Here is a 24,275-nt window from a genome sequence, read left to right as displayed (position 1 = left end):
CGCCAGGCTGCGAGAGCCGCCGCGGGCAGCGTGCTCGCCCCAGAAGTTGCTCAAAATGAAGTTGCTCAAAATTCCCAGGTTTCCTTTGCCCCGGGGCCGCCCCCGGATAACACCCCGCTTTTTTTCAGCCCCCGGCGAGCGCCACGGCTGGCGCTGAGCCCCGTTGCGTGCCGCGGCCCCGCTTCCCCCCGGCGCTCGCCGCCCGCACAATGGGGCTCTGAGCGCCGCGCGGCCTCCGCGATGCTGCTGGAATATAAATAATAACCCTCTTCCCGGCTCGCCGTCGCGAAGTCCGTGTTTCCCCGAGCCGAGTGGCTCCTCCGGAGCTCGTGTTTTACATACAAACTTTTAAAAAAAAAAAAGGCAAAAAGAGGGCAGGCGACAATCTGCGGTTGTGAAGACTTGCTTGTTTTGCTAAACCAGCTGTTTAGCTGATTTCTTGCTTTTTTTTCGCCCGGTGTGGGCCGTTTCTAGCCAAATTCCTTAAAAGAAAAAAGAGAAAAAAAAGCCCAAGAAGGCACAAAGCTCAGGGAAAGGTCAGGCCCAGACAAAGGGAGAGGGATGTGTCCGCATGCGGCTGCTCTTCTGGAATACTGAATATCCTGGCAGCACTTAGCACTGCTCCTCTGAACCCACCCCGTAGTGGTACATTGCCTGCATCCCTGGGCTGCCCCAGCGGGAGCCGCTTCGGAGCCAGCCGGCATCGCCATGCCTGCCAGGGGTGCCGGAGATGGGGTGTCTTCTGGGAACCTGGTCACAGAGACGGGGTGTTCTCTGGGATCCGGGTCCTTGGACCAGCCCAGGTGCCTGAGCTGGGGCATCCTTTGGGAACCTGGTCCCAGGGCCCAAACCAGGAGTCCGAAATGGGACGTCCTTTGGCAACCGAGTCCTGGCGCCCAGGATGGGGTGTCCTTTGGGATCCCAGCCCCAGGGCTCAACATGGGGGCTGGAAACAGGGTGTCTTTCAGGATCCTGGTCCTGGACCCCAAACCAGGAGTCGGAGCTGGGGCATCCTTTGGGAATGCGGTCCTGGAGCCCAAACCAGGAGCTGGAGCGGGGGCATCCTTTGGGAATCCCAACCTGGCACCCAGGACGGGGTGTCCTTTGGGATCCCGGTGCCGGGTCTCACCCGGGTGCCCGAGCGCGTCCCTGCCCCCCTTCCCTGGCTTCAACCTCCCTCCGGCCCGGAGCGTCCGCGGCCGCGCGGGGCGGGGGGGGGGGGGAGATGCGCGCTGCCCCCCCCCGCGGAGATGCGCGTTGCTCCGCTCCGCCCCGCTCCGCCCCGCTCCGCCCCGCCGAGGGGGCGGCGGCGCCGGGATGCGGCGGGGGCGGGCGCGGAGCAGCGCGCGGAGCGGGACGCGGAGCGGGGCGCGGCCGGCGGCGCCCGGAGCCGGGTGAGTGCGGCGGGGCGCGGGGGAACCGCGGGCGCGCAGGACGCGGCGCCGCTGCAGCTTCTCCCCCCGCGGCGGCCCCGGTCCCGTCTCCGTCCCCGCGGCGGCGGCGGCGGCGGCGATTGTCCGGGCGGACAATGGAGGGGGTGGCCGGGCCCGGCGAGCGGAGCCGAGCCGAGCATCGCCCGCTGGGCGGCGACGGAGCCCCCCGTGGGAACGGGGCACCCGCCGGGGACCGGGACACCCCGTGGGAACGGGGCACCCCTGGGGATGAGCACCCGCCGTGGGAATGGGGCACCCGCCGTGGGAACGGGGCACCCCCCGGGGACCGGGACACCCCGTGGGAACGGGGCACCCCCGGAGATGAGCAGCCCCCGTGGGAACGGGATACCCCGTGGGAACGGGGGCACCCCCTGATGCTGAGCACCCCCCCGGGGACAGGCTGCTCCCCGGGGATGTCCCCACCGCACTCATCCTCCCCCCGCCCCCACTTCACGCTTTCCCTTTGCCACTTGCTCCCCCAAAGTGGGAGCCCAGCGCCGGGGGGGGGGGACCGAGGCGTCGTGGCAGCGCCGCCACCCGCCCCGGGATGCGCCGGCTGCAGGGGGGCCGCGCGCCCCATCGCCGGCCCTGCGGCGCCCGCGCTGAGACCCGCCAGCTCGTTTCGCCGCTCTCATCCCCGGCACGCTCTGCTCTTCCTCCCTTTCCCTCCCGAAGCAGCCGGGCTGCGGAACAATAGGCCCTGGAAAACAATGGCACCGCCGCACCTTGGAGCTGGAGGAAGGCCGCGGTTGGGGAGAGGTCGTCCGGAGAACGAGCCGCGGCCGCCCGGCGCGAGGCGTCGAGTGGCCGAGGGCGGCTCGCGGGGTGAATTACTCGGAGGCTCTCGCGGCTCCTCAGCCATCCCGGGAAAACTCATTAAACCCCGGGCGGCGTTCGAAACGCGGGTTTTCCAGCTTCCCCATCCTCCCCAGGGAGTGGGATATTCCCACAGTCCCCTGTGGAGCCAGGAGAGGCCATCGGCCGCTCCGCAACAGCCTGGCGTGCTGGAGCTGGGCCCGGGCCGTCTGTGCCAGCGAGGAGTCCGGAAAGCAAAAACGCCCTGAAAAATGCACTTTTTATCTCTTTTTTTGTTTGTTTTGCTTTGCTGCCAGCAAGACCTTTCTTATTTGGCGCCCTTCTCCCTTCGCGCCTCGGACCCGCGGCTCGGGACGCCTCTTCGCTCCCGGCGGGACCTCCCTGCCTCCCAGCCGCGCGCCCCAAATAGTCCAGCCGGGTTTTTACGTTTGCAAACTGACCTTTTTTTTTGCCCCCCCACCCCCCCCGGCCTCCTCGGCTGCCTCCGAGCTCTCGCCGGACTCAGCTCGCCGCGGCCCTGGCGGAGGCGCTTTGGCGCTGTGTGCGGGGGGAATCGATTTTATTTCTTTCATTTAAAAAAAAATAAAATAAAAGCTGAATTCGGCCCGGTTGAGGCGCCGGCTGCCGCGAATGCAGGGGCGGGAAGCAGGAAACGGGGCTCGTGCAGGGCCGGGGCCAAGGCGCTTCCCGACCCGGCGGCTCCCGGCTCCTCTGGCCCATCCCGGCCGGATTTACCGTCCCCTTGGCGCTTCCCCGACGTGGTCTTGCAGGCGGCGAGCGATTCGGCTGCTCCCGCCGGGGCTGCCGCCGAGCCGAAGGCTTTGCCGCCGATAATTTGGGGGAGCGTTCAGCCGCTTTTTTAGTCCTTTTTTTTCCCACCCCCTGTGATTTCCGGCGGCAGTTTTGCATGCGCCGAGGAGCGGCGTAATTTCGTTTTTCTTGGGCGCGTTTTAAAACCACCAAGGAAGGGGGCAGAGGGTCGTCGCCCCTATGGGACGCGCAGAACGTTTTTTTTAAGGGTAAACTGCGGGAGTTTCCCCCCCCCGTCGCCTCCATCCCGCGGCGCCCTGGCAGCTTTTCCGCCGCGTCGGGCGTTGCTTTCTCGTCGGCGAGTTTCTCTTCTGCTTTTGCAAGACAAAGCGCCGGCGCTGGGGGCTTCCTGCTTCCTTTTTATTTTCTTTTTCTTTTCTTTTTCTTTTTTACTTTGCACCGTACGCTCGATATATTATTTATCGCCCCGCGGGGGATATAAGGTTGCCGCTCCGGTAAGGTTTTAGCCGACAGGGTCGCTTCTTTGCTCCGACACCGGTTTTACGGACGGCCTTGGGCATGTCATTTAGCCGGGCGCGTTTTCTGTGGCACGGGGCTTGTTTCCGGGGGGGATTTGGGGGAAAAAAGCCGGTGTGGGCGGAAAGCTGTGCTCCGTGCTTGCGGCTCTGCCTCTTTCCTGCCTCGGTTTCCCTTTCCTGTTGGGAAGGAGGGCAAGGTCAGCTCCTCCGGAGGCGCCTTGTCCCTTGGGCATGAAAAATCGGTTAAATCATTGTACGTTAGAGCAGTATTAAAGGTGTATTTAATGCCCCTATAGACCTCGGGCAGGTTAAAGCCGGTCTGCGCTAGGACTTTTGCAAAAACACGATGGAGCGTGGCCTGAAAAGCCCTTTCCCGGTGCTAAAAACCGCCTTAAAGCTGCAGTTTAAGTTCCCTCAAGCCAGGGCGGCTCCCGAACGCCGCACGTGCGGGAAGAGCGGCGCAGACCCGCATCCCGCCGGGGCCTCGCGCGGCCCTGCCGGCGCGGGAACGGAGGCTGCCGGGGATGCAAATGTTCCCGTAAGCGTATCCCTGCCCGTATTAAATTTCCAGCGCGCTTGCAAGCGCTTCTCGCCTTATCTGATCCCCGGCGGCCACCTCGTTCCCGCGGCGGCCGGAGCGTTTTCCCGGGCGCCGGTGCGAGCGGCGGCGGCTTTCCCGGCGGCTAACGGCGGCCGCTCCGGCCTCTCTCTCTGTCTCCTCTTCCCGCGCCGCCGGCCAGCTCGGCGCTCCCCATGAAAGAAGAGCGCGAGGATGGATTTCGGCAGCCGGGAATACCTGGTCCCCTGCGGAAAGGACAAGTACATTTCCAAGTAAGATGCTGACGATGCGGAAAGGCACCCGCTTGCCGGCGGTTGATTTATTTATTTGTTCCTTAGCGCGATCGAATCGCGGAAGGAAAAGCCCTGCCGACGCGAGAAGCGGCAGCTTCCGTTAAAAAAAAAAAAGAAAAAAAAGGCCCTGGGAGGTTGTTTAAGCGATTTTGATTTTTTTTTTTAATATAAGAGCCATATCACAGTTGCTCTCCCAGCTTTCGGTTTGGGCAGAACGGGATTTCTGCTGAACTAGAGTTTCGCTTGCAAAGGAGGCAGGAGTTGGCCCCAGCGGGTCTCCTGCTCCGGCGGAGGGAAAAGCACCCGGATTTGCCCCAACCGAGGCGTCGCTCCGGCGCGGGCGACGCGCCCGGGGGGCCGGACCCGCCTCGCCGCAGCCTGGCTCCTCTCGCCTTGCAGGAATGAGCTGCTCCTGCACCTCAAGACCTACAACATCTACTACGAAGGGCAGAACTTGCAGCTGCGGCACCGGGAGGTGAGAAATCGGGGAGGGGGGGGAACGCGAGCCGGGCGCTTCGGGGCTCGGCGGGATCCGCGGGAACGCTGCTTTGGTGCAAATGTGCGGCAAAATGCACAGCGATTGGCGACACATTAATTTTTGAGCACGACACCATCAATTTTTTCCTATATATATATATATTTAAAAAATATGTAAAATGTATAAAATGACATATTATACGTATATTTTTGCCGTCCCCGCCGCAGGAGGAAGGCGAGCTGGTGGTGGAGGGGCTGCTGAACATCTCGTGGGGGCTGCGGCGGCCCATCCGCCTGCAGATGCAGGACGACAACCAGCGCATCCGCCCGCCGCCCTCCTCCTCCTCCTGGCACTCGGGCTGCAACCTGGGCGCCCACGGGTGAGTGCGCCCTTTTTTTTCCCCCCCCCTCTCCAATATCCAACAGCCCGAAAAGGGCAAGCGCAAAATAAAGCGGCTCGGTTTCGCTTCGCCAAGTAGAGCCTGATAACGCTAAGTTTGGTCGAACAGAAGAATTTTGATTGATTTTCTTTCTTTTTCCCGGAGCGGCCCGTGGTTGCGATGCTGCCGAAGGGCTGAATCGCACCCGTGGGAAAACTGAGGTCGCCCGGCGTTTTCCCTGGGGACGTTTTCCCCCCACTCCGGCAGCGGTCAGCTGAGATCTAACCGCTGCGGCTTGTTTCCTCCACCCCAAAGCCCGGCCCTTTTCCCGCGCTTTCCCTCCCGATTCCCGCACTTCCCCTTTGCCAACACCGGGCCGTGGGAATTCGTTACGGCTCTCATTTCCTCGGCAGTGCCGCGCGGTAACGGCGTCTCCGGCTTTTTTCTTCCCCCCCCAGCTCCATGCTGAAGCCCAGCGCCCTGCCGGATATCCGGGTTACGGACACGGAGGCTCCGGCGAGCGGCGCGGGTGAGACGCGGCGGGATGCTCCCCGCCGGGATGCGGGGGTGGTTTCTTGGGGTTCGCGCCGGCCGGTCGGTTCAAGGAGGTGGAAAAGGGGGTTTTGCGAGGATCAGCTAAAATATAGGGTGTCCCGGCTCCCGGCCGTGCCGCGGGCACGGAGGCGACCTCCGCGGAGGCCGTCGCGCCGCGTCCTCCTCCCTCCTCCTCGCAAACGCCCTTGCTCACCTTCGGAAAAAATCCAAAATCCCCATGTGCCGTCCAAAGTCCTGAAAACTGGGACTTCCCGAGCTCGCTCAAAGCCCTGGCGCTCCGCTGCAGCGAGGAAACCCAGGATGTGACGGGGCGGAAAACTGTCTGGCGGCTTCGCTCCAAGAAACGCCGGGGGCGGCTCTTCCTGGCCTTCCTCTTCCCTCCGGGCTTTTCCCACCCGTCTGCATAAAAAAAAAAAACCCTTTTTTTTTCCTTTTCTTGGTGCTTATGGAAATGAGCCCCGGAGGCAGCTAGGAGCCGGCTGATCCCGTTGGCTCGCGGCTCTGCTGCTGCTCCGCGTTTGCAAGGCGTTTGGATGCAGAAATAGCCCGGGAGTGATTTTTTTTTGGGGTCGTTTTAGCGTCTTTCGAGACCTGTCGCGCGCAGCAGGGCTTCCCGGCGTGGAGGCGGCTCCGGATCAAACCGTCTGCGCCCGAGCGGGTCGTTAAAACGGGAGGAACGGCTCGTTTGCAGTAATCGGGCTCCGGGCCGGTTTCCACGCCGAGCTCCCGAGCGCTGCCCTCGTTTTCCTGCCCTCGTTCAAGAGGGGGAAAAAGGAGCTAAATGATGGAAAAGCGACTCGGGAGCTTCGGTCCCTGGGGGGGGAGGTTTGATGCAAGTGGTCGCCCGGATTTGGGCAGTAATGATGGATTAATAACCTCCTTCAGGGGGTGCGCGAGGAGGAGCCCGTGGCTGCGGTAGTTGAAATCGGTGATTTAAATCCGTTCTGGGTAAAAAAAAAATCAGGGAAGTCGGTTTGTCCCTGTTTTTGAGCCGGAGGTTCGTGTCTCCGCGCCGGCAGTGGTGCTTAGGGGGGGGGATCGGGGTCTCGGAGGCCCCGCGGGTTTCTGCCGCCCCGGAGCCGAGCAAAGAGGCCGGTTGCGCCCGCGGCGCCGGGAAAAGCCCGCGCTCCCGGCGGCCCCGGTGCGGAGCTGGGCTCTTGCAGGCGCCGGCGAGGGCAGGGCGCCGCCGGAGGAGCTGCCGCAGCTGATGCGCACGCGGAGCGACGTGGGCGTGCGGCGCCGGGGCAGCGGGCGGACGGCCGGCGAGCAGCGGCGCCTCAAGCGCCACCGCTTCTCCATCAACGGCCACTTCTACAACCACAAGGTGAGGCGCCCTTGCAAAGAGAAAAAAAAAAATCATAAAAAATATATATATTTTTTAATATTTATGAATTTTTTATATATAAAAAATATATATATATACATATAAAATGCATGGCGACCCGGGGGCGGCCCGCAGACGTCCGTGTTCACGCCGGCGTACGGCTCCGTCACCAACGTGCGCATCAACAGCACCATGACGGCGCCGCAGGTGCTCAAGCTGCTGCTCAACAAGTTCAAGGCAAGCGGGGGGGGCTCGGCCGGGGGGGGGGGGGTCGAGTGGAAGAGCGAAATATTGGGGGGGGGGGTTGGGGGCTTTGGGGGGGGTTCTTGGGTTTTTTTGTTTGTTTTGGGGTGGTTTGGGGTTTTTTTTTTGGTTTTGGGGGGGTTTGGGGAGGTTTTTTTTCATTTTGGGACTGTTTTGGGGGGGTTGGGGGCTTTGGGGTTTTGGGGGGCCTTAGTTTTTTGGGCGCTAGGTTTTTGTTGGGGGGGTTGTTTTTGAGGGGGGTTGGTTTTTGGGTTTTTTTTTTTGCTTTTGGGGGGTTTGTGTTAAATCCAGCATCGCAACACCGACCCTTCCTCCCCCTCCCCGCGCCTCCGTGCAGATCGAAAACTCGGCGGAGGAGTTCGCCCTCTACGTCGTCCACACCAGCGGCGGTAAGTCCATGGGAAACGGTGCCGATCCATCCGGCACCGATCCGGCGGCGGCTTCGCCGGGTGGGGAAAAAACCCCGCTGCGGGCTCTGGAAGCTGCTGCCTCGCTCGCCTTGCAGAGAAGCAGAAGCTGCGGGCCACCGACTACCCGCTCATCGCCCGCGTGCTGCAGGGCCCCTGCGAGCAGGTCGCCAAGGTCTTCCTCATGGAGAAGGACCAGGTGGAAGAAGTCACCTATGACGTGAGTTTGCCGGCGCCGGCGGGAGCCGTTCGCCTTCGGATGAGCCCCGTCATCGCAGCTACCTGCCGAGGCTCGTGTTGCAGTCGGCGCTGGAAAACTGGGGGAATATCCCCCCAAATCCAGCGGAAGGGTGAAATGAGAAAAGAAGCCCAAGGAGATGTTTTTTGATCCAATTGGGATTGGGGTTTTTTTTTTTTTTTGGTCCTCACCATGCTTGGGAAAAGGCCGAGTCCCGCAAACCAGGCAGGGAGTCTGTGCTGCCCGAGCCCCGCGCTCCTCCCGCTCGCCAGAATTGGCTTTTTTTTAGATTTTTCCCCCAGCCGGGGAAAGGCTTCCGGTGGGGAACGGCTCTTCCATGCCACCTGCCGGCTAGTCCGGACCCCCGGCGCCGCTGGGTTGGAAAAGCGGCAGCCATCGGAGGACGGATCGGGAGCTCCTGGCTACGTCTGGGCTTAAAATAGCTTTAATGCAAGGTCCGAATGCGCAAAATGTGTCCGTCCGATCTGTCCGCCTCCGAGTGGGATTTTTGGGAGCGGCTTTGCGCGGGATTGGCAGCCCGGCGCCGCTCCCTCTCTCGTCCCCCGTTGCAGGTGGCCCAGTACATCAAATTCGAAATGCCCGTCCTCAGGAGCTTCATCCAGAAGCTGCAGGAGGAGGAAGACCGCGAAGTGAAGAAGCTCATGCGCAAGTAGGTGCCCTGGCCCGGCCGGGAGCCGCCCAGCGCCCGGGCTGAGATCTCGTTTCGGAGGGGAGATGCCGAAGGGAAAGGTTTTTGCAAGGGAGAAAAAGGTTTTGCAAGGGAGAAAGTGCCGTGCGGCAGCCGTCCCGGCATGCCGAAACAGTTCCCGCGCTCGCCGACGGCGTGACGGGAGCTCCCGGCCCCAGCGCGGCTTGTTCCCGCGCCCTCCGAGCCGGCGTGTGATGAGGTCTGGCCCGTGCTCAGCCCCGGCGCGTCGAGCCGCGGAGCTCGGCGGCGCCCGGGTGCCTTTCCGCGTGCCCCAGCTCTCCGTTCCCCTTCTTTCGCAGATACTCCGTCCTCCGCCTGATGATCGAGCAGAGGCTGGAAGAGATCTCCGAAGGGCCGACGACGATGTGAAGCCGCCGGCAGCCGCGCGCCGCCCCGGCTCCGGGTTTCTTCCCGAATCTGCGCGAAGGCCGTACTGTAGCAAACGCGTCTGAGCCGATCTCCCCCCTTCCCCCCCCCAAAACCCTCCCGCCGCTGGAAAAGCTGCCGCCCCGGAGCGACGTCCGAGCCGCTTCGCTCGGGGCTGCCGGGGCGGAGGGTGGCTCTGCCGTTGCCGTTTCGCATCTCCGTGCCGCTGCCCGTGGCCGCACGGCGCGCGGGAAATTGGAGGGAGAGGGATGCCGGGCGCTTGCCGGCACGGGAACGGGCATTTTAACCCCCGCGGCAGCTCTTTCCCGCACCCGTATCCCGTTATTCGTTCCCGCTCGGAGCATCCCTGGCGGCTTCCTGCTCGGCGAATGCTTTTTTTCCCTGCTTCTTTCCGCTTTTTGCGGTGATTTCGCGGCCGGGGTTGCTCGAAGGGAGCCAGGGCCGCGTTCGGCAAAACGTTCCCGCGCCCGGCTCCCGGAGGAGACCCCGCCGGGCCGCCACGCGAGGGTGGCAAAACAGCACAAATACCTTCCTCCGTTTAAAACAAAGCAAAAAAGCACATTTCTACTTGCAATAATTGGCAGGTGACGGGAAGCTTTTCGTAGCCGCGCGACTCGGAGAAGGGTCCCCGGCGCCTTCGCGAGGGGCCGCTGCCGAACGCAGAACTCGGCGTTGAACGTCGCTCGCCGACGGCTCTGCTCCTCTCTCCCGCTCGCGGCCGCTGGCTTAACCCCCCCCGCCCCGGCCCCCCCTTCTCGTTTGCACTAATTTTACTGTGGATTTAACCATGTAAAAACCTCGCTGGTGGACGTAACATGCCAAATAGCACGTGCAGGACGGGCTCACGGCGCCAAGCTGCTCCCGAGGGCCGTCGGGAAGAAGCTGCCGCGGCGCCGAGCCGGATTTTGGAGGGCGCACGAGGCCCGATCCCGATACAACAGCACAAACCTGCCCGGGAATCCTTTTCCTCCCGTTCTTTTGGACTCCGAGCGTAATTTCGTGCATTGTTGAAACTGCTCCGAGGCTTTTTTTTTCCCCCCTGGTGCACAGGGAAAGCAGGAGTGGGGAAGGAGGGAGTTTTCTGCACGGCGCCCGGAACAACCTCCCCGCCGCTAGCGATACCGTTTTGTACGTCGCGGCGAGCTAAACCTGCGGTGCCCCCCTCCCTCTCGTCGGGTGTCTGGGGGGGTTTGCAACGTGTCTTTATAACTTTTGTAACGGTACCTTTTACACGGACCTTTTCCACGCCCCGCGGCCGCGTTGCCGGAAAGTAGCGTACGGCGACAAATGCTTTTTTACGTGTTTGGACGCCGGCTTGGGCGTCGCTTCCTTTCTCGACCCCCAAGTAGCGGCCCGTGGCGTGCCGCAAGCGCGCGCGACCTCGAGCCCGTTTTGTTGAAAATCAAGCACTTTGCGGATAGAAATGCTACTGAGAAAGCTGCGATTGCACCGACTGATCCTTCCTGGGAGCTTTGCAAGCGCCGGGGCAAAAACCGCCCGGAAAAGCGATTGCTGGGGCGATGCCTCCGAGCCGCGGTTTTGGAGAAATGCAAGGGAATTGCTGGGGGATCGGGGCGAGGATTTTTGCTCCGGTGTTTTAAGCGGCCGAGCGGGAGGCTGGCCCCTCTGCAGGGGGGGAAGCGCGTGACGTCGGCTCTGTTTGTCTCTCGCCCGGCACCGCGGCTTTGTCAGCCGGGAAAACCCTAATCCCCGGCGAGCGCCGGCCAAAAATCTCGGAGAGGCGCGCGGGACGCGGCGGGACGCGGCGGGACGGCAGGTGCCCCGGGACGCCCCAACGCCGGCGCGGCCCCGCGAGCAGGGGTAAGGGCGGCTTCGCACCCCGGGGGCTGGCACCAAGGGGAAAAGTGGGAAAAATGGGAAGTATTGCGGGCGGTTTTGCTTAAACTGGAGCGTTTTGGCTCATGCCTGAGCTGGGAGCAGCGTCCGGCTCAGGCGCTGGCGTTTTGCCGGCTTGGGGATGCGATCGCATGGATTTAGGGGCTTTGGGGGAGGATAGGACACGGGGAAAGGAAAGGAGAAAGGGAGCGAGCAGCAATTCCCGCGGGGCTCCTGCCCCAGTGCCGCGCGGCTCCGGCCGGGCGAGCGAGGAAGGATGGAGACTTGCCCTTAAGCACCGGGAATGGGGACTGAGGCGTTTCTCCGGACTTTCCGAAAAAAGGGATTTTGCCAGATGTTATTTAGAGGCGCGAGTCCTCTAACGCATCCAAAATAAGGCAAATTGTCATAGAAAGGGGGAAAGTTTGCATTTTCCTCCTGCTGCCTGCTGTCCAGGGGGGGCTTCGGGCAGGGTCCCGCGCCCGGGGGGGGGCACGGAGAAACGCTGACGCCGCCGGCGCTTTGGGCCTGTCCCGGCTCCGGGGCGCTGGGCCCTTTTCAAAAGGGGTTTTGCGAGCGTGGCCGGGCGCCGGGGCGGCGATGGCTCAGCAGCTCGGGCACAAAGAGGCTGTTTGCTCAGCGCCGGCCGCGCCGTGGGCGCCAGGAGCCGGCCGGCGGCAGGAAACCTTTGCATCGAGTCCCCCCCGTCGCTTTTCGGCCGGGGGGCGAAAAGCCGAGGGGCGTCACGGTGCCGCACCGCGGGGATTTCGGCACCTCGCGCCGGGGAGCACCCGAGGGCTCACCGTCCCCCGCCTTGTGCCCCTCTCGCAGGTCCGGCAGGATGAGACCCCGCGACGCCCGGCGCTGGGCGGCGATGCTGCTGCTCGCCCTCCTCTGCGCCGCCGCCGCCGGCCGCCGCGGCCGAGCCGGCAGCCGGGCCGGAGCTTTTGGAGCCGTTTCCCGCGGCGGCGGCGGCAGCCGCGGCTCCAAGGTGGCGGGAGCCATCGCGGCCGGCGCCGCCGCCGGCTACGGCATGGGGCTGCTGAGCCGTCCGCGCCCCGCGCGCCTGGGCCCCGGCGTCCCCGCCGGCGGCGGCTTCCACGGCCCGAGCTGGCGCGACGCCTCCGCCAAGCGCGGCCCCCCCAGCCGAGCCGCCGAGCGCCGCGGCACCGCGCTGCCGCTGCTGGCGCTGGCCCTCTGCTTCGTCGGCCGCGGCCTCCTGCGCTGAGCGCCGCGGGCGCCTCTGGGCATCCCGGATTGCCGGGATGGGGCGTTTCGGGGGTTGGATGCAACAGGGGGGGATTGCGGGAGCAGCGGATGCTCACAGGATGCCTGTTTTCCCGCACCTGGGAAAGTCGCTGCCCACCAGCGAGCCGCCGCGTCTGCAGCAGCGCTTCCCCACGGGAGCTTTCCCTCTACAGATTTTGGGTGGGAAAATTCCCACGCCATGCCCTGCCAGGGAGTGATCCCCCCCCGAGCCGGAGACACACCGGAGCAGCCCGGGACCCAGGCAGAAGGGACTCGCTCCCGGGCTTGCAGGGTTTGCAGAGCTCTTTTACGGATGGGATAGATTTGCTCTTAGTTTGCTTGGTGCCGAAGAGCGAGGACGCGGCCGAGCCTCGAGCAGGGGAGCAGCAGGCGCCCCGCAATCCCCGCTCCGAGCTCGCCGCCGGCCGTTCCGCCTCCCTGCCTGCAAAACGGGCTCTGGAAAACGAACCTCGCGCTTGCAATAAAGTTTTGCCTTGAGACTCCCGTGCATTTTGTGTCGTGTTCCTGCTTTTTCCCTTGCTCGGGCTGCAAATTGCGCCGAATTTCCCGCGCGTTAGCACCCTGCCGGGCTGAAAAATCTCCAGCTCGGGGCATGAAACCCGCCAGCTGCCTCCTCGCCCCCGACCCAGCTTGCACGACCTCCAGCATCCCCCCCGCAGCCGGGGGATTCGCCCTTGCCGGGGCCATTTCCCCTCCGCAGGTGCTTCGCGTTTGCTCTCCTCCCGCAGCTTGGCTTGGCCATTGCTTCCCCTGCGGCTCCCGGGCGGAGGAGCCCGATGCAGAGCCTCTCCGATGCACTGTTTTTTTATTTTTTAATCTCTGGATGCTGCATTTTCTTCTCTATTCGCTCTCTGGGCTGCTTAAACCTTACCAGGAAACCCAGTTTATCAGCTGCCGTAGCTCAACCGACGCCACGAAGGAAGACAGCGAAGATGAGCCCAGCAAAGCATTGGCGATACTGGAAAAACGCGTGCTCAGCCCCGATCATCCTCCTCCAGCGGTAAGTCCCCTGCCAAAGCAGTTTTGAGCCTGATTTTCCACAAACGGGTTGTCTCATGTCGAGTTAGGGGTTTTTTCCCCCCCATTTTTCCTTATAACATCCCTGGAAGAGATTTTGACCTCTGGCTCGAGAGCAAGAGCTGCTTTATCTGCATTTATCGCCCGCTGGCGCCGAGCGATTCCCGATAACCGCGGGGGGCTGCCGCCCGCGGCTCTGCAGCGCCGATGGCTCCGTTTTGCCGGCGTGCTTTGGCTCGGGAGGGCTTTTCTCGGCGTTTCCGAGCGCGAGGGTGTCGGAGGCCCTCGGGGCCGTGCTCCCGCGGCCTCCAGCCCGGGAGGCATCCGTGATCCTGGCTGCGGGGGGAGAACCCGGATACACCAGGCTGAACCAGTATAGCTGCTGCTGCAACACACAGAGTTGGGGTTTGGGGCTTTTTTTAAAATATGTTTGTTGAGAACAAACACAAAAATGCAAAAATTATAGCCTGCATTGGCTAAACTTGGCCCTTTTCCATAACAGGGACCAAACCTTTTGTGCAACGCTTTGATCTTTGCAATCCCTGTCCAGCCCCGCAGGAGGCTCTAACCGCACTGGATATGGAAAAGCAGGCAGGGAAACACAGGGATGAGCAGGGAAAAGTGCCGAGGAGGGAGAGGGGGAAATGCCTCCTCTGCGTTTAGCCAGGTTTTGCCCCCAAAAGCTTGTGCGTGCTGCATGGGGAAGCATCCTGGCGAGGCCGGGGGATTTGGCGTGTTTTGCTCGGAAAAGAGCCGCTCCCGAAATTTCGGGGCCGCGCCGGTCACGAGCCGCTGAGCAAGCAGGGGCCTGCGCGCGCTGCAAAGCGCAGGCGATTCGGCAGCGAGCGCCCGGCGAAAACATCGCCGGTGGCGCCGGGTCCCGGCTTCGACGAGAGATGGAGCTGTTGCCCACGCGGCCGCCGTCCCGCCGAAGCGCGTCCTCTAAATATTCGGATATGCCCGGTTCGGGATATGCACGGTGCACGGATATGCTCGGATTTCCACCCGAGGCCGCCGCTTGCTCCTTGCAAATCGGCTCTGCGGATTTGGGGCTCCCTCCACCCCCCCCCCCAAATTCCCCCCCCAAACTATTGCACTTTGGGGCTTATTTCTTCTTTTTCTCCTGCCGGTGCTCTCCCTCCTTTATCCCTTGTTTGGCTTAGAGGGTCCTGGTGGCCCACAGGTGGGATTCGGTGCATTTTCCGACAAATACGGAGCAATTAATTCGGCCATTAAAACGGACCGTTCGGGGCGCTCGGGCTCTCGCGGCCGGCCGGGACTGACCGTCCCCGAGGGCCCCGCGCAGGCGGCCGGCGCCGTGCTCGCGTTACCGAAATCACTGCTTGCGCCGGCAGGTGGGGATGAGCGGCAGCAAAAGAAAAATGCTTTGCCCAGGGCTGATTTTGGGAGTTTTTTTTCTCCCAGGTGGAGACGGGGTCTCCGAGCCCGGGGCTGAAGGAAGGGACCGCGTCCTTCTCTCTGCCGGTTTGCATCCAACGGCTGCGGGCCAGGTTGAAGGGGAATAAAAAGACTAAAAAGGTCTTTTTTATTGCTTTTGCACAGGGAAAATGCAAAGTGTGGGAGCGTGACTTTTTTTTTTTTTATTCTCTTCTCCCTCCTTTTTCCATGACCTCATTTTGGAAACGAGCTCCGCGCAGCTTGTTCCAGGCATTTTTCCATCCTGGTTAATGATCAACTTGAACCGCTTCCACCAGCCGGACGGGGATACGGGACTGCTCGTGCCGATACCGGCGCTGGCTGAAGTCAGACTCTGCTTTCCACCCCTCCCCCCCCCCCCAGTTTCCCTGTTTGCCTTTAAAAATAGTAAAAGCTGCTTGTTCCCCCCCTGCCGTGCAGGTCGTCGCCTTATTCCCGTTTTGGTGCCATGCAGGGCACCTCGGCGAGCTCCGGACCCGACCTCCCTCTTGCACCCGTCGGGTTTCCCCTTTGAGCAAGCCATTTGCGGCCGTGAATAATCCTGAAGGGTATTTATTCCTGGAAATTTTATTTATTTATTCTAAATGCTGAACTCATTTATTCCATTCAAAACAGAGCAACGGTGCTGCTTTAGGAACTACGGGAGACTGGAATTTCTCGTGGTGTTAATTAAAGCACGGCTTGGGGCTGGGCGTGCGTTGCTATGGGCTGATCTCCACCGAAACAGCAAGCGTAAAAACGCTTTTGTTGGCCAAAAATGAAGTATATACTTGAAATGCAAGGTACGAATGGGTTGTTCGCTCTGTGTGGGGAGAAGAAACCCTTTTCCCTAATCATCGCATTGGTTTTATTTCTTGTTTTATAAAGAAAACGCTTGGATGGTCCAGGGGTATAGCTGCTGCTTGGGACAGGGAGATTCAAGAGGCGGAAAGGCCCAAGAGCTAAGGAAAGCGTGCATGAAGGAGACCGACTTGCGTCTTTGCTTTGTTGATTTTAATTTTTACCAGACATCAAACATTTATAAAAGTATTGGAACGTAAAATTTAGTACATGCGCCGTTACAAATTTACAAAACATCCTCATATCACAAAGTACGCGTGACTTCAAAGTCCTGCTTTTACGGTGAAGGTTCTGAAAGATTTCTATACAATATATATATATATACCTCCATTTAGCTTACGCCGAAGCAGAAACAGCTTAGGGTGGTTTGATAACGGTGTCATCCAGTGCTTTGCAAAAAAAATACACAATATATATTAGATACTCGCTGCGACCACCTCGACAAGCGTGGCTTTGCATATAGATTTACATATAGCTACAGGTTATGTACAGGGCCTTTGCATCAGCATCCGCCAGAGCCAGAGGAGCAGTCGTGCCGCCCGCGGGCTGGAGCGCTGCGCAGCGAGCTCGTCGCTCACAAAAGGTGGTTTCTCAGCATCCTCCGTCTCCCAGGATCGGGTTTTCCGACGCTGCTCACCGTGGCCGTCCCGGAGCGAGCCTCGTGCTCCGCGCTCGCTCCCCCTGCGAGCCCCGTTGCCCGTTTTAACGGCCACCCCGGGGAGAGCACGGGCGCATTCAGCGTGCATTCAGCAGCGTTTCTCTCCTTAAAACAGTCTACGGAAGAGCCGGCTCGGCTCAAAGCGAACCGGCGGGGTTCAACCAGCTCTCGAGGCGGTAGGACTCGGCGAGCGGCCGGAGCTTTAGTCTCGCTGTTAAAAATCGCCTTTCTTTGCCTGCGTGCGAGGTGCCGGGGGGCTGGTTTCTATGTACACGCGGGGGGCGGTTTGGGGGGAATTAGCCTGGAAAGGGTAAAAGGGCGACCTCCGCGACCTTGCAGCCGAGGGTCTTGCTTGGAAAACCATGTCTGTCCTTCCCCCCATCCCCAAAAAAGTGGTGGGGCACGCGCGTGCCGAGCAACCGGCACCTGGAACGATGCTCAACGACGTGCCGTGCCCCGGGCAAGGATATTTTAGTGTCACCGATATTAAGCAGATTAGCTAAAAGGTTGCTTGTTAGCAAAGAGGATTTCCCGCACAGCTCTGCCGGGGAAGGCGGAGGGCGGCTCCGAGGAAGAGGATGACGTGGTGAAGGCCCCTTCCTCATGTGTCCGGCTCCATCACTGGCAACTGCCTTGCACCAAGTGGTGTGAACGAGGCATGAGAGTGAATCTGGAGCGAAGACTGGCTAAACTTGAGTCCCGTCGACTTTTGGTGCTGCATCGTACATAGATCCTCCATGGAGATAACTGGGAACGGCTTTGGAAGAGGATCGCTAACTAGAATTGCATCTTAAATTTGCATCCTGTTGACTTTTGGCCCTGAATGATACGTAGAACCTCCATGGAGATAACCCGGAATGGCTTTGGAAGAGGATCGCTAACTAAAATTGCATCCTAAATTTGCATCCCATTGACTTATGGCCCTGAAGCGTACGTAGACTCCCCCATGGAGATAACTGTGAATGGCTTTGGAAGAGGACCAGTAACTAAAATTGCAGCCTAAATTTGCGACCCATTGACTTATGGCCCTGAATGGTACGTAGAGCCTCCATGGAAATAACTGGGAACAGCTTTGGAAGAGGACTACTGGCATCTCGCGTCTCTAAGATGTTCGTCTCGCATCTCTAAGACGTTATCGGTGCTCGTTAGCGCTAATGGATCTCACGGTACTTCACCAAAGACAAACACAAGCAAGGACGAGAGGCCGTTTTGGACAGATGCCCCCTCAAGGCATGGCGAGAAGGACGGCGAAGAGGACCAGGAGCTTGGGCAAGGCCTCGGCGAGGTGGAGGCGGCTGCTGGAGGCCAGGCGGTACTCGCGGTACTGCTGCACGCACATCTCCCGGATCACGTTGGTCACCACTTTGGTCTCCATCTCGGTCTCGGTTTTGTTGCCGTCCGACCCGGCCTCCGACACGTTGCTCTTCTTAGCGGCGGGGCCGATGTTGTACTCCGTCACCGTGATGTTGAAGCAGTCGGCCACGAACATGTCCTGCGACACGGGGTTGCTGTAGTCCCGGTAGTACACCCGGTTGGGGTAGCGCCCCGAATTCTCGTTCCACCACCGGTACTCGTCGGGGCTGTCGAAGTGGTAGCTCATCCCCGACATGGCGCGGCCCATGACGTAGCCGCCCAAGCCGCCCACCACGGCGCCGGCCGCCGCCGCCCCGGCCACGTGCTTGAAGTTGGTCTTGGATTTCGGGGGTTTCCAGGGCTTTTGGTTGTGGTAGCTTCCTCCGCTGGATGGGTTGTAGCCTTGTCCCCAGCCCGGGTTGTGGGGGTAGCCCGGGTTGTGGGGGTAGCCGGGATTATGGGGGTAGCCGGGATTATGGGGGTAGCCGGGGTTTTGGGGGTAGCCGGGCTGGCGAGGGTAGCTGGGTTGGCGGCCGGCCCCGGTGCCCCAGCCGCCGCCGGGTTTGCTCTTGCCCTTCTTGGCGAGGGAGACGTCGGTGCAGAGGCCGAGGAGCAGGAGCAGCGCCCCGCAGGCGGCCAGGAGCCTGGCCATGGCGCGCCGGCTGCGGGACACAAGCACAAGCGCCGTTACGGCAGCGGCGGGGTGAGGAGCCGCGTTGCGCGGCCGCGGGGAAATGCACAACCGTGCCATTCCCCCGGCTGTGGAGCGAACGGCTCTGATTGCAAATGCACGTTAACCCCCCCAAAAACCCCATATACTGCAGCTCCCCGGACCCCCTACACCGCTTTCGGCAATATATGGACATGGTTCCTCTAGGAGCTGCAATTCGCAGCAGTGGAAGAAAAGCTTTGGGGGAAAACAGTTCGCCTTCTTCCAAGTTCCCAAACCAACTCATTAACCCTAATTTGCCCAGCTGGACAACATAAACGAGGCTTGTGATAGTTAGTCTAATCAGACAATATAAATGAGGCTTCGGATATGTGAGAACGGACTTCTGAAGGGAGGCGTAGGGAAGTCCACCCTTCGCACGAGCGGATCGATCTGAGCTCCCAGACGCTTTCGCGTTCGGAGGGGGGGGGGGTGGAGATCAGCAAGCCAAAACTGAGGTTTCCGCTTGGGCAGCCTCAACCTGGAGGTTTTTTTCCCCAAAGAATATAATTCAATGCTTCGCTCGCTCGCTGACACTTCAATGGAAGAAGTTGCTATTTATGTGCAATAGGTCATAGCGAAATAATAGCCGGTGGCGTTTGACAGTTATGGGTTTTGAAATATCTGCTTATTTGGTCCTGTAGCGCTGGCGCTCCCAGGGATGTTATGAGGTTCCCCTGCGTCTCCGGGAGCTGCCGGGCTAGCAATAATAAAATGCCACTTTAACGAGCCTTTTATTTCCGTATGAAATGCAAAACACGTGATGCACAGAGAGGCTTTTAAATCCCCTCGCAAGACCTTTGGAAAAGGCCCATCAAGCTCCCAGCGGCAAAACCCCCTTGAGATGCCTCCACGCAGCGCAAAGGCGTAAGCAGGGTGGGTTGCTGCGACCCTCGCGCTCAACGCTGCGCCCAAGCCGAGCACCGTGGAGGGGGCTTTTCCCAAAGCCAGACGGTCACCTGTTCCCAAAAAAACCACCGTGGCGCCGGCCAGCGGCGCCTCTCGCCCGGGAAGGGGAGCGCGGCGTTCCCCGTGGAGCGTGGGCACGCTCGGCTGCGGTCGCAGCGGGGCTGCGGCGTGGGAGGCGGAAAGGGCCGTGCCTCTCGCCGAGCGTTTGCATTGCTGCTGCCTTAGCTCCAAACCAAACGGGGACGGGATTATAAGCGCGGCCCCCCGAGGAAGCGCGCAGAAGGGGCAGCGCGGCGGCGGCGGTGCTTAAACCGCCCGGCTTGGTGGGGAAAGGGCATTTCCCGGCATTTGCCTCCGCGTTGCGGCGTATTAAGAGGGTGGAAATTACTCCAGATTCACTTTCTGGCTTGTGTTACAGCAAGGAGCAATTAAGCGTTGGCTGCTGAGTGTTTTTGCAGAACCTAATGGACTGGCTTCCTTAATCCTCCCCGGTGAGCCCAAAGTCAGCCTTACCCAGCTATAACAGGTCGAGCCCGAGATATTGCCTTGAACAGCGCAAACAGCCAAGAACAATTTCCTGTTTAAGCAAGGACCTTTTCGGTGGCCTGTTAGCTAAGGTTTTGCGCTCCGTGAAAAAGCGAGCGGAGCTGTTGTGGGGCTCAGGCGCCCAGCTCGGGGCATCGTCCGCCGGCGCTGGCCCGTCTCGCAGGGCTGCACAACCTTCCTTAAAACCGGCGCGGAAAACGCCTCGTGCTGCACAGAGACGTGGCTGAAGCCGCGAGCTGCCAGCGAGGCCGATATATAGTTGCTCGAATACCATTAGGTAGATGCAGGGTAGTGGCCAGACGCTACTTTGGATCGGGAGAGCGTTTTTGCATGCAATCCCCTGCTCGGGCTCGCTCCCGGCCCTGGGATTTGCATGGCGGCGCGTCCGTGGGGGATTAAACCCCGCGAGCGCATCTGATGCGCTCGAGCCTTTAATGGGCCATGCAAATGGCACTGTGAAGCTCTAAATAAATGGACCAAATTGGAATAAAATAAAAGCTTTGCCTTGGTAGGCTGCTGCCAAGCTGCTTATCTAGACGTGGCAGTCACCTAGGCAGCAGTAACTTAAATGGCTCGGAGCATATACCTTTCAACCGGGATTTTTTTCCCGTAGCTGTCTGGTTATGTAAGCTGGCAAGAGGCTTAAATATCCTCTCCGTTTGCAAAAGCGGAGCAGGGAAGGTAAAATAACCCGTCGCTCGCGGCCGAGAAGGGCCGCTGTTTGCAGCCGGGGCCGAGCCGCGCTCGAGCCTGTCCCCAAGGCTGCTGTTCTCCTCCTCCTGCACCAAGCCACGCGCTCGCCGCTTGGGAGCCAGCGCCGAGGTGGGTTAAAAATAGCCGAAAGACACGTCAGAAATTTGGATGGGCAAAAGCTCTGGGGGCGCTCGAAGAAGGGGGTTAAATAGAGGCGGGGGGGGGGGGAAGCATCGAGCTGGCAGCTTTGCTAAGACATGTGACTTCCCGGAGCGAGCTGCAAGGGGAAAAAAAAACCACGCAACAACAACCTCTCAGTTCGGTCTCCAACATGCAGCCTGGCTCCTGGCTGGAAACGGGCTCGGGCGAAGCCCCGGGGAATATTCGCCGCCTCTAATTGTGTTTGCGGAGACCCATCTGCCGGAGGAGCTCGTTCGCCTTTTTAATTGCGCAGCTCCTCCGGCAGATGGGCTTCGCTCCTAATGAGCGCAGGCGCCATAATAATAATAATAATAAAAATAAGAAGAAGAAAGAAGGAAAATCCCAGGGGGTGATGGATGTCGGGGACCCACTTACTTGCGCAGGAGGGTGCCAGGCGCCGGCGGGTGTCTGCGTCCCTACGCCGGGGGAGGCCTGCTGGGAGACAACGCGCGCGTCAGCGAGGCCACCGGCCTCCGACAGCCCTCGAATCCCCTCGCAAAAGCCAACGAGTCGGTTCCCAGCGCCTCAGCACCCCTCGCCCCTTCGCAAAAGCCTTCCGCCCCTCTGCGGGTGGCGTGGGAAAGGGCGAAGCCGCCGGCGTGCCGAGCGTGCGGTGGTCGTGGGAGCGCTCTCCGGCTCCGTTCCCCAACCCCCCCGCCCCAGCACCGAGACGCTGCCGGTCCCGGGGACGGAGAGGCGGAAAATGGAGGAGGCAAAGAGCGCTTGGGCGTGCGGAGGCGTGCAGTGCCTGCGGGATTGGCACGGCGCTGCGAGGTCGGGCCGCTCCGGTTGCGGAAGCGAAGCCGAGCAGTCTCGTGCCAAAGCGAGCGCGCAAATAGCCTGGGTGTTGTCGCTTAGGTGCTGGCTTAAAAAACAAAACGCTATTCCCCCTCCCCCCCAAATTGGGGGAGCACAGCTGGAAAGTGCGATTTGGGACAGCCGGGGACTGCGGGAAGTGCTCCCTGCGGGATGCTGAGCAAGGGCCCTGGGCAAAAATAAATAAATAAATAAATAAAAACAGGACACCCCCCCGGCATATTAAGGGGAAAATCCCCCCCCCCCCAGCGCAAGCTCTGAATCAGCCTGGAATAAACAGGCAGTGGCAAAAAAAGCGTAAGGCAGCGGGGCTCCTTCTCTGAAGGAGGACGGGCTCCTCCATGGGAGCTGGAAATCCCTATTTTTAGGCAGCGCCGGGGGGCGGTGAAGACGCAGCCGCTCCCGGCCTCTGCCTCGGCGCCGCTGCTTCGCGGCCAGCGGGAATTAACGCTGCGGGGGGGGGGGGGGGGGCGGCGGCTGCCCGAGCCCCTTCCCGAGCCCCGGCCCGGCCCGAGCCCCCGCCGCCGCCCCGCACTCACCGCCGCCGCCCGCTCCGCTCCGCACCGCCGCCCGCTGCAGCCTCGGCCGCGCCGCCGCGCCGGGCCCTAAATAGCGGGAGGGAGGAGCTGGCGCGGCCGAGCCCGCCCCGCACGGCCCCCCCCCCGCCGCATCTGCCCCGCGGCATCTGCCCCGCAGAATCTGCCCCGCAGCATCCTCCCCGCACGGCTGCCCCGCGGCATCTGCCCCGCAGCATCCTCCTCGCAGCATCCTCCCTGCATGGCTGCCCCACAGAATCTGCCCCACAGCATCCTCCCCGCACTGCCTCCCCGCAGCATCCTCCCCGCAGCATCTGCCCCACAGAATCTGCCCCACAGCATCCTCCCCGCACGGCCTCCCCGCAGCATCCTCCCCACAGCATCTGCCCCGCAGAATCTGCCCCGCAGCATCCTCCCCGCAGCATCCTCCCCGCAGCATCTGCCCCGCAGCATCTGCCCCGCAGCATCCGCCCCGCACGGCCACCCCGCAGTGTTCGACCCACAGCATCTGCCCCGCAGCATCCTCCCCCCACAGCCTCCCCGCAGCATCCTCCCTGCAGCATCTGCCCCACAGAATCTGCCCCACAGCATCCTCCCCACACGGCTGCCCCACAGCATCTGCCCCACAGCATCCTCCCCGCAGCATCTGCCCCACAGAATCTGCCCCACAGCATCCTCCCCACATGGCTGCCCCGCGGCATCTGCCCCACAGCATCCTCCCCACAGCATCTGCCCCACAGAATCTGCCCCACAGCATCCTCCCCACATGGCTGCCCCGCGGCATCTGCCCCACAGCATCCTCCCCGCAGCATCCTCCCCACACAGCCGCCCCACAGCATTCGACCCACAGCATCTGCCCCGCAGCATCCTCCCTGCACGGCCTCCCCGCAGCATTCGACCCACAGCATCCTCCCCGCACAGCCACCCTGCAGCATCCTCCCCACACAGCCGCCCCACAACATTCGACCCGCAGCATCCTCCCCACAGGGCCTCCCCGCAGCATTCGACCCGCAGCATCTGCCCCGCAGCATCCTCCCTGCACGGCCTCCCCGCAGCATCCTCCCTGCACGGCCTCCCCGCAGCATCCTCCCCATGCACCCGCCCCGCAGCATCTGCCCCGCGCGGCCGCCCCACAGCATCCTCCCTGCGCGGCCGCCCCGCAGCATCCTCCCCACATGGCCTCCCCTCAGCATCCTCCCCACACGGCTGCCCCACAGCATCCTCCCCGCAGCATCTGCCCCGCAGCATCCTCCCCACGCAGCATCCTCTCTGCACAGCTGCCCCACAGCATCCTCCCCACAGCCCCCACCCCAGACACCTCCGTGGGGCCCCCACGCGACACCGCCAGCTTTTCGACCCGGGGCCTATCGCGGATGAGTGAGGAGCGACACACTTCACTCGTAAGAGAGAAGCAGCAATATTTTTTATTGAGGTAAGACAGCGATTTAACAGAGTTCAATCGTAAATGAGACCGTGATTTAAGGAAGGTCGATGGCACGGGTCACTCAGTTATTCCATTCTCATTTCTGAGCTATCATCAAGCTTTTTCTCTGTGACCACAAAAACTAAGGAAGCAGGATTTTTGCTTTCTCTCGTTCATTTAACAAAATCTGCAGTTGTCGCAGTGTCCCGGGGAAGGCAAGCCTCGGGGTCGCGGCCACGGCGGGAAGAACCCGCCGGCACCGGCAGCATCCACCACAAAATTTCTCCGGTGCAATGCAAGCCGTGACTCTCTTTTTTTAAACCGCTCAGTGCCCATTTTTAGGAGAATAAGAGGTTTTCCAGGTGCCTTTCAAGCACTGCACAGAAACCTACCCGCGATGCTATTTGTTAAATTGCCCCGGAGGAAAGCGGAGCTTGCAGACAGCATTTCTCCTTCACTCTCAATATCCGATATTAAAAATAAATAAATAAATAAATAAAAAGCATACCACTTCCGAACCTTTGGACGTGAGCAAGGCCGAAAGCAGGCCACGAGGCTGCTTGCACAACCAGCCCGAATAGCACAGCGAGCACTGGCAATTCCGGTATATCATTAGTCCTTCCCGAATGTCATTAGTTACGCAAGCATCAATCACGGGGAGGATGAGTCCCACGGACAACGCCTCTAATCCAGAAACCATTCACGGGCACAAGCGGCAGAATAACCCACCGAGGAACGCTCAGGGAGAGGAAAAACCAGGAGAAGCAAGCGAAAAAGCTTTCCAAGAAATGCCTTGAGCTGGTCCCGGGAGGTTTTCAACAGCTGCAGCTCTGTTGCAAAGCCAAGGAGTCGACCAGGGGGAAAAATTAAAAAAAAACACAAACAAACAGTTTGAGACTCC

At 61.1% G+C, this 24,275-nt stretch overlaps 2 protein-coding genes across 4 annotated transcripts; one reads left to right on the top strand and one right to left on the bottom strand.

Moving 5' to 3' along the window:
* Window positions 1–1,333: 1,333 nt before the first annotated feature.
* RASSF2 (Ras association domain family member 2) lies at window positions 1,334–12,715 on the top strand. Of its 3 annotated transcripts, none has more exons than XM_067312366.1 (11): window positions 1,334–1,394; window positions 4,279–4,369; window positions 4,790–4,865; window positions 5,096–5,247; window positions 5,706–5,776; window positions 6,966–7,126; window positions 7,262–7,363; window positions 7,728–7,779; window positions 7,896–8,017; window positions 8,608–8,705; window positions 11,799–12,715. In XM_067312366.1, exons 2-11 carry the CDS (start codon window positions 4,311–4,313, stop codon window positions 12,193–12,195), a joined length of 1,290 nt encoding a protein of 429 aa, XP_067168467.1. In that variant the 5' UTR covers window positions 1,334–1,394; window positions 4,279–4,310; the 3' UTR covers window positions 12,196–12,715. The 3 variants fall into 3 exon arrangements, with proteins under 3 accessions (XP_067168467.1, XP_067168469.1, XP_067168468.1); XM_067312368.1 differs by lacking the exon at window positions 11,799–12,715 and adding an exon at window positions 9,044–9,690; XM_067312367.1 differs by lacking the exon at window positions 1,334–1,394 and adding an exon at window positions 3,399–3,514.
* A 2,954-nt stretch (window positions 12,716–15,669) lies between these two features.
* PRNP (prion protein (Kanno blood group)) lies at window positions 15,670–21,974 on the bottom strand. The gene is made up of 3 exons (XM_067312302.1): window positions 21,955–21,974; window positions 20,975–21,031; window positions 15,670–18,203 (listed from the first exon to the last, which is right to left on the bottom strand). The coding sequence occupies exon 3, from the start codon at window positions 18,191–18,193 to the stop codon at window positions 17,414–17,416; it is 780 nt and encodes a 259-aa protein (XP_067168403.1). The 5' UTR covers window positions 18,194–18,203; window positions 20,975–21,031; window positions 21,955–21,974; the 3' UTR covers window positions 15,670–17,413.
* Between the last annotated feature and the right edge of the window lie 2,301 nt (window positions 21,975–24,275).

This window comes from Apteryx mantelli, chromosome 29, assembly GCF_036417845.1.
Source record: "Apteryx mantelli isolate bAptMan1 chromosome 29, bAptMan1.hap1, whole genome shotgun sequence".
Lineage (NCBI taxonomy): Eukaryota > Metazoa > Chordata > Aves > Apterygiformes > Apterygidae > Apteryx > Apteryx mantelli.
The sequence above is the reverse complement of the archived record's forward strand: the minus strand, read 5'-3'. Positions and strand labels throughout refer to the sequence as shown.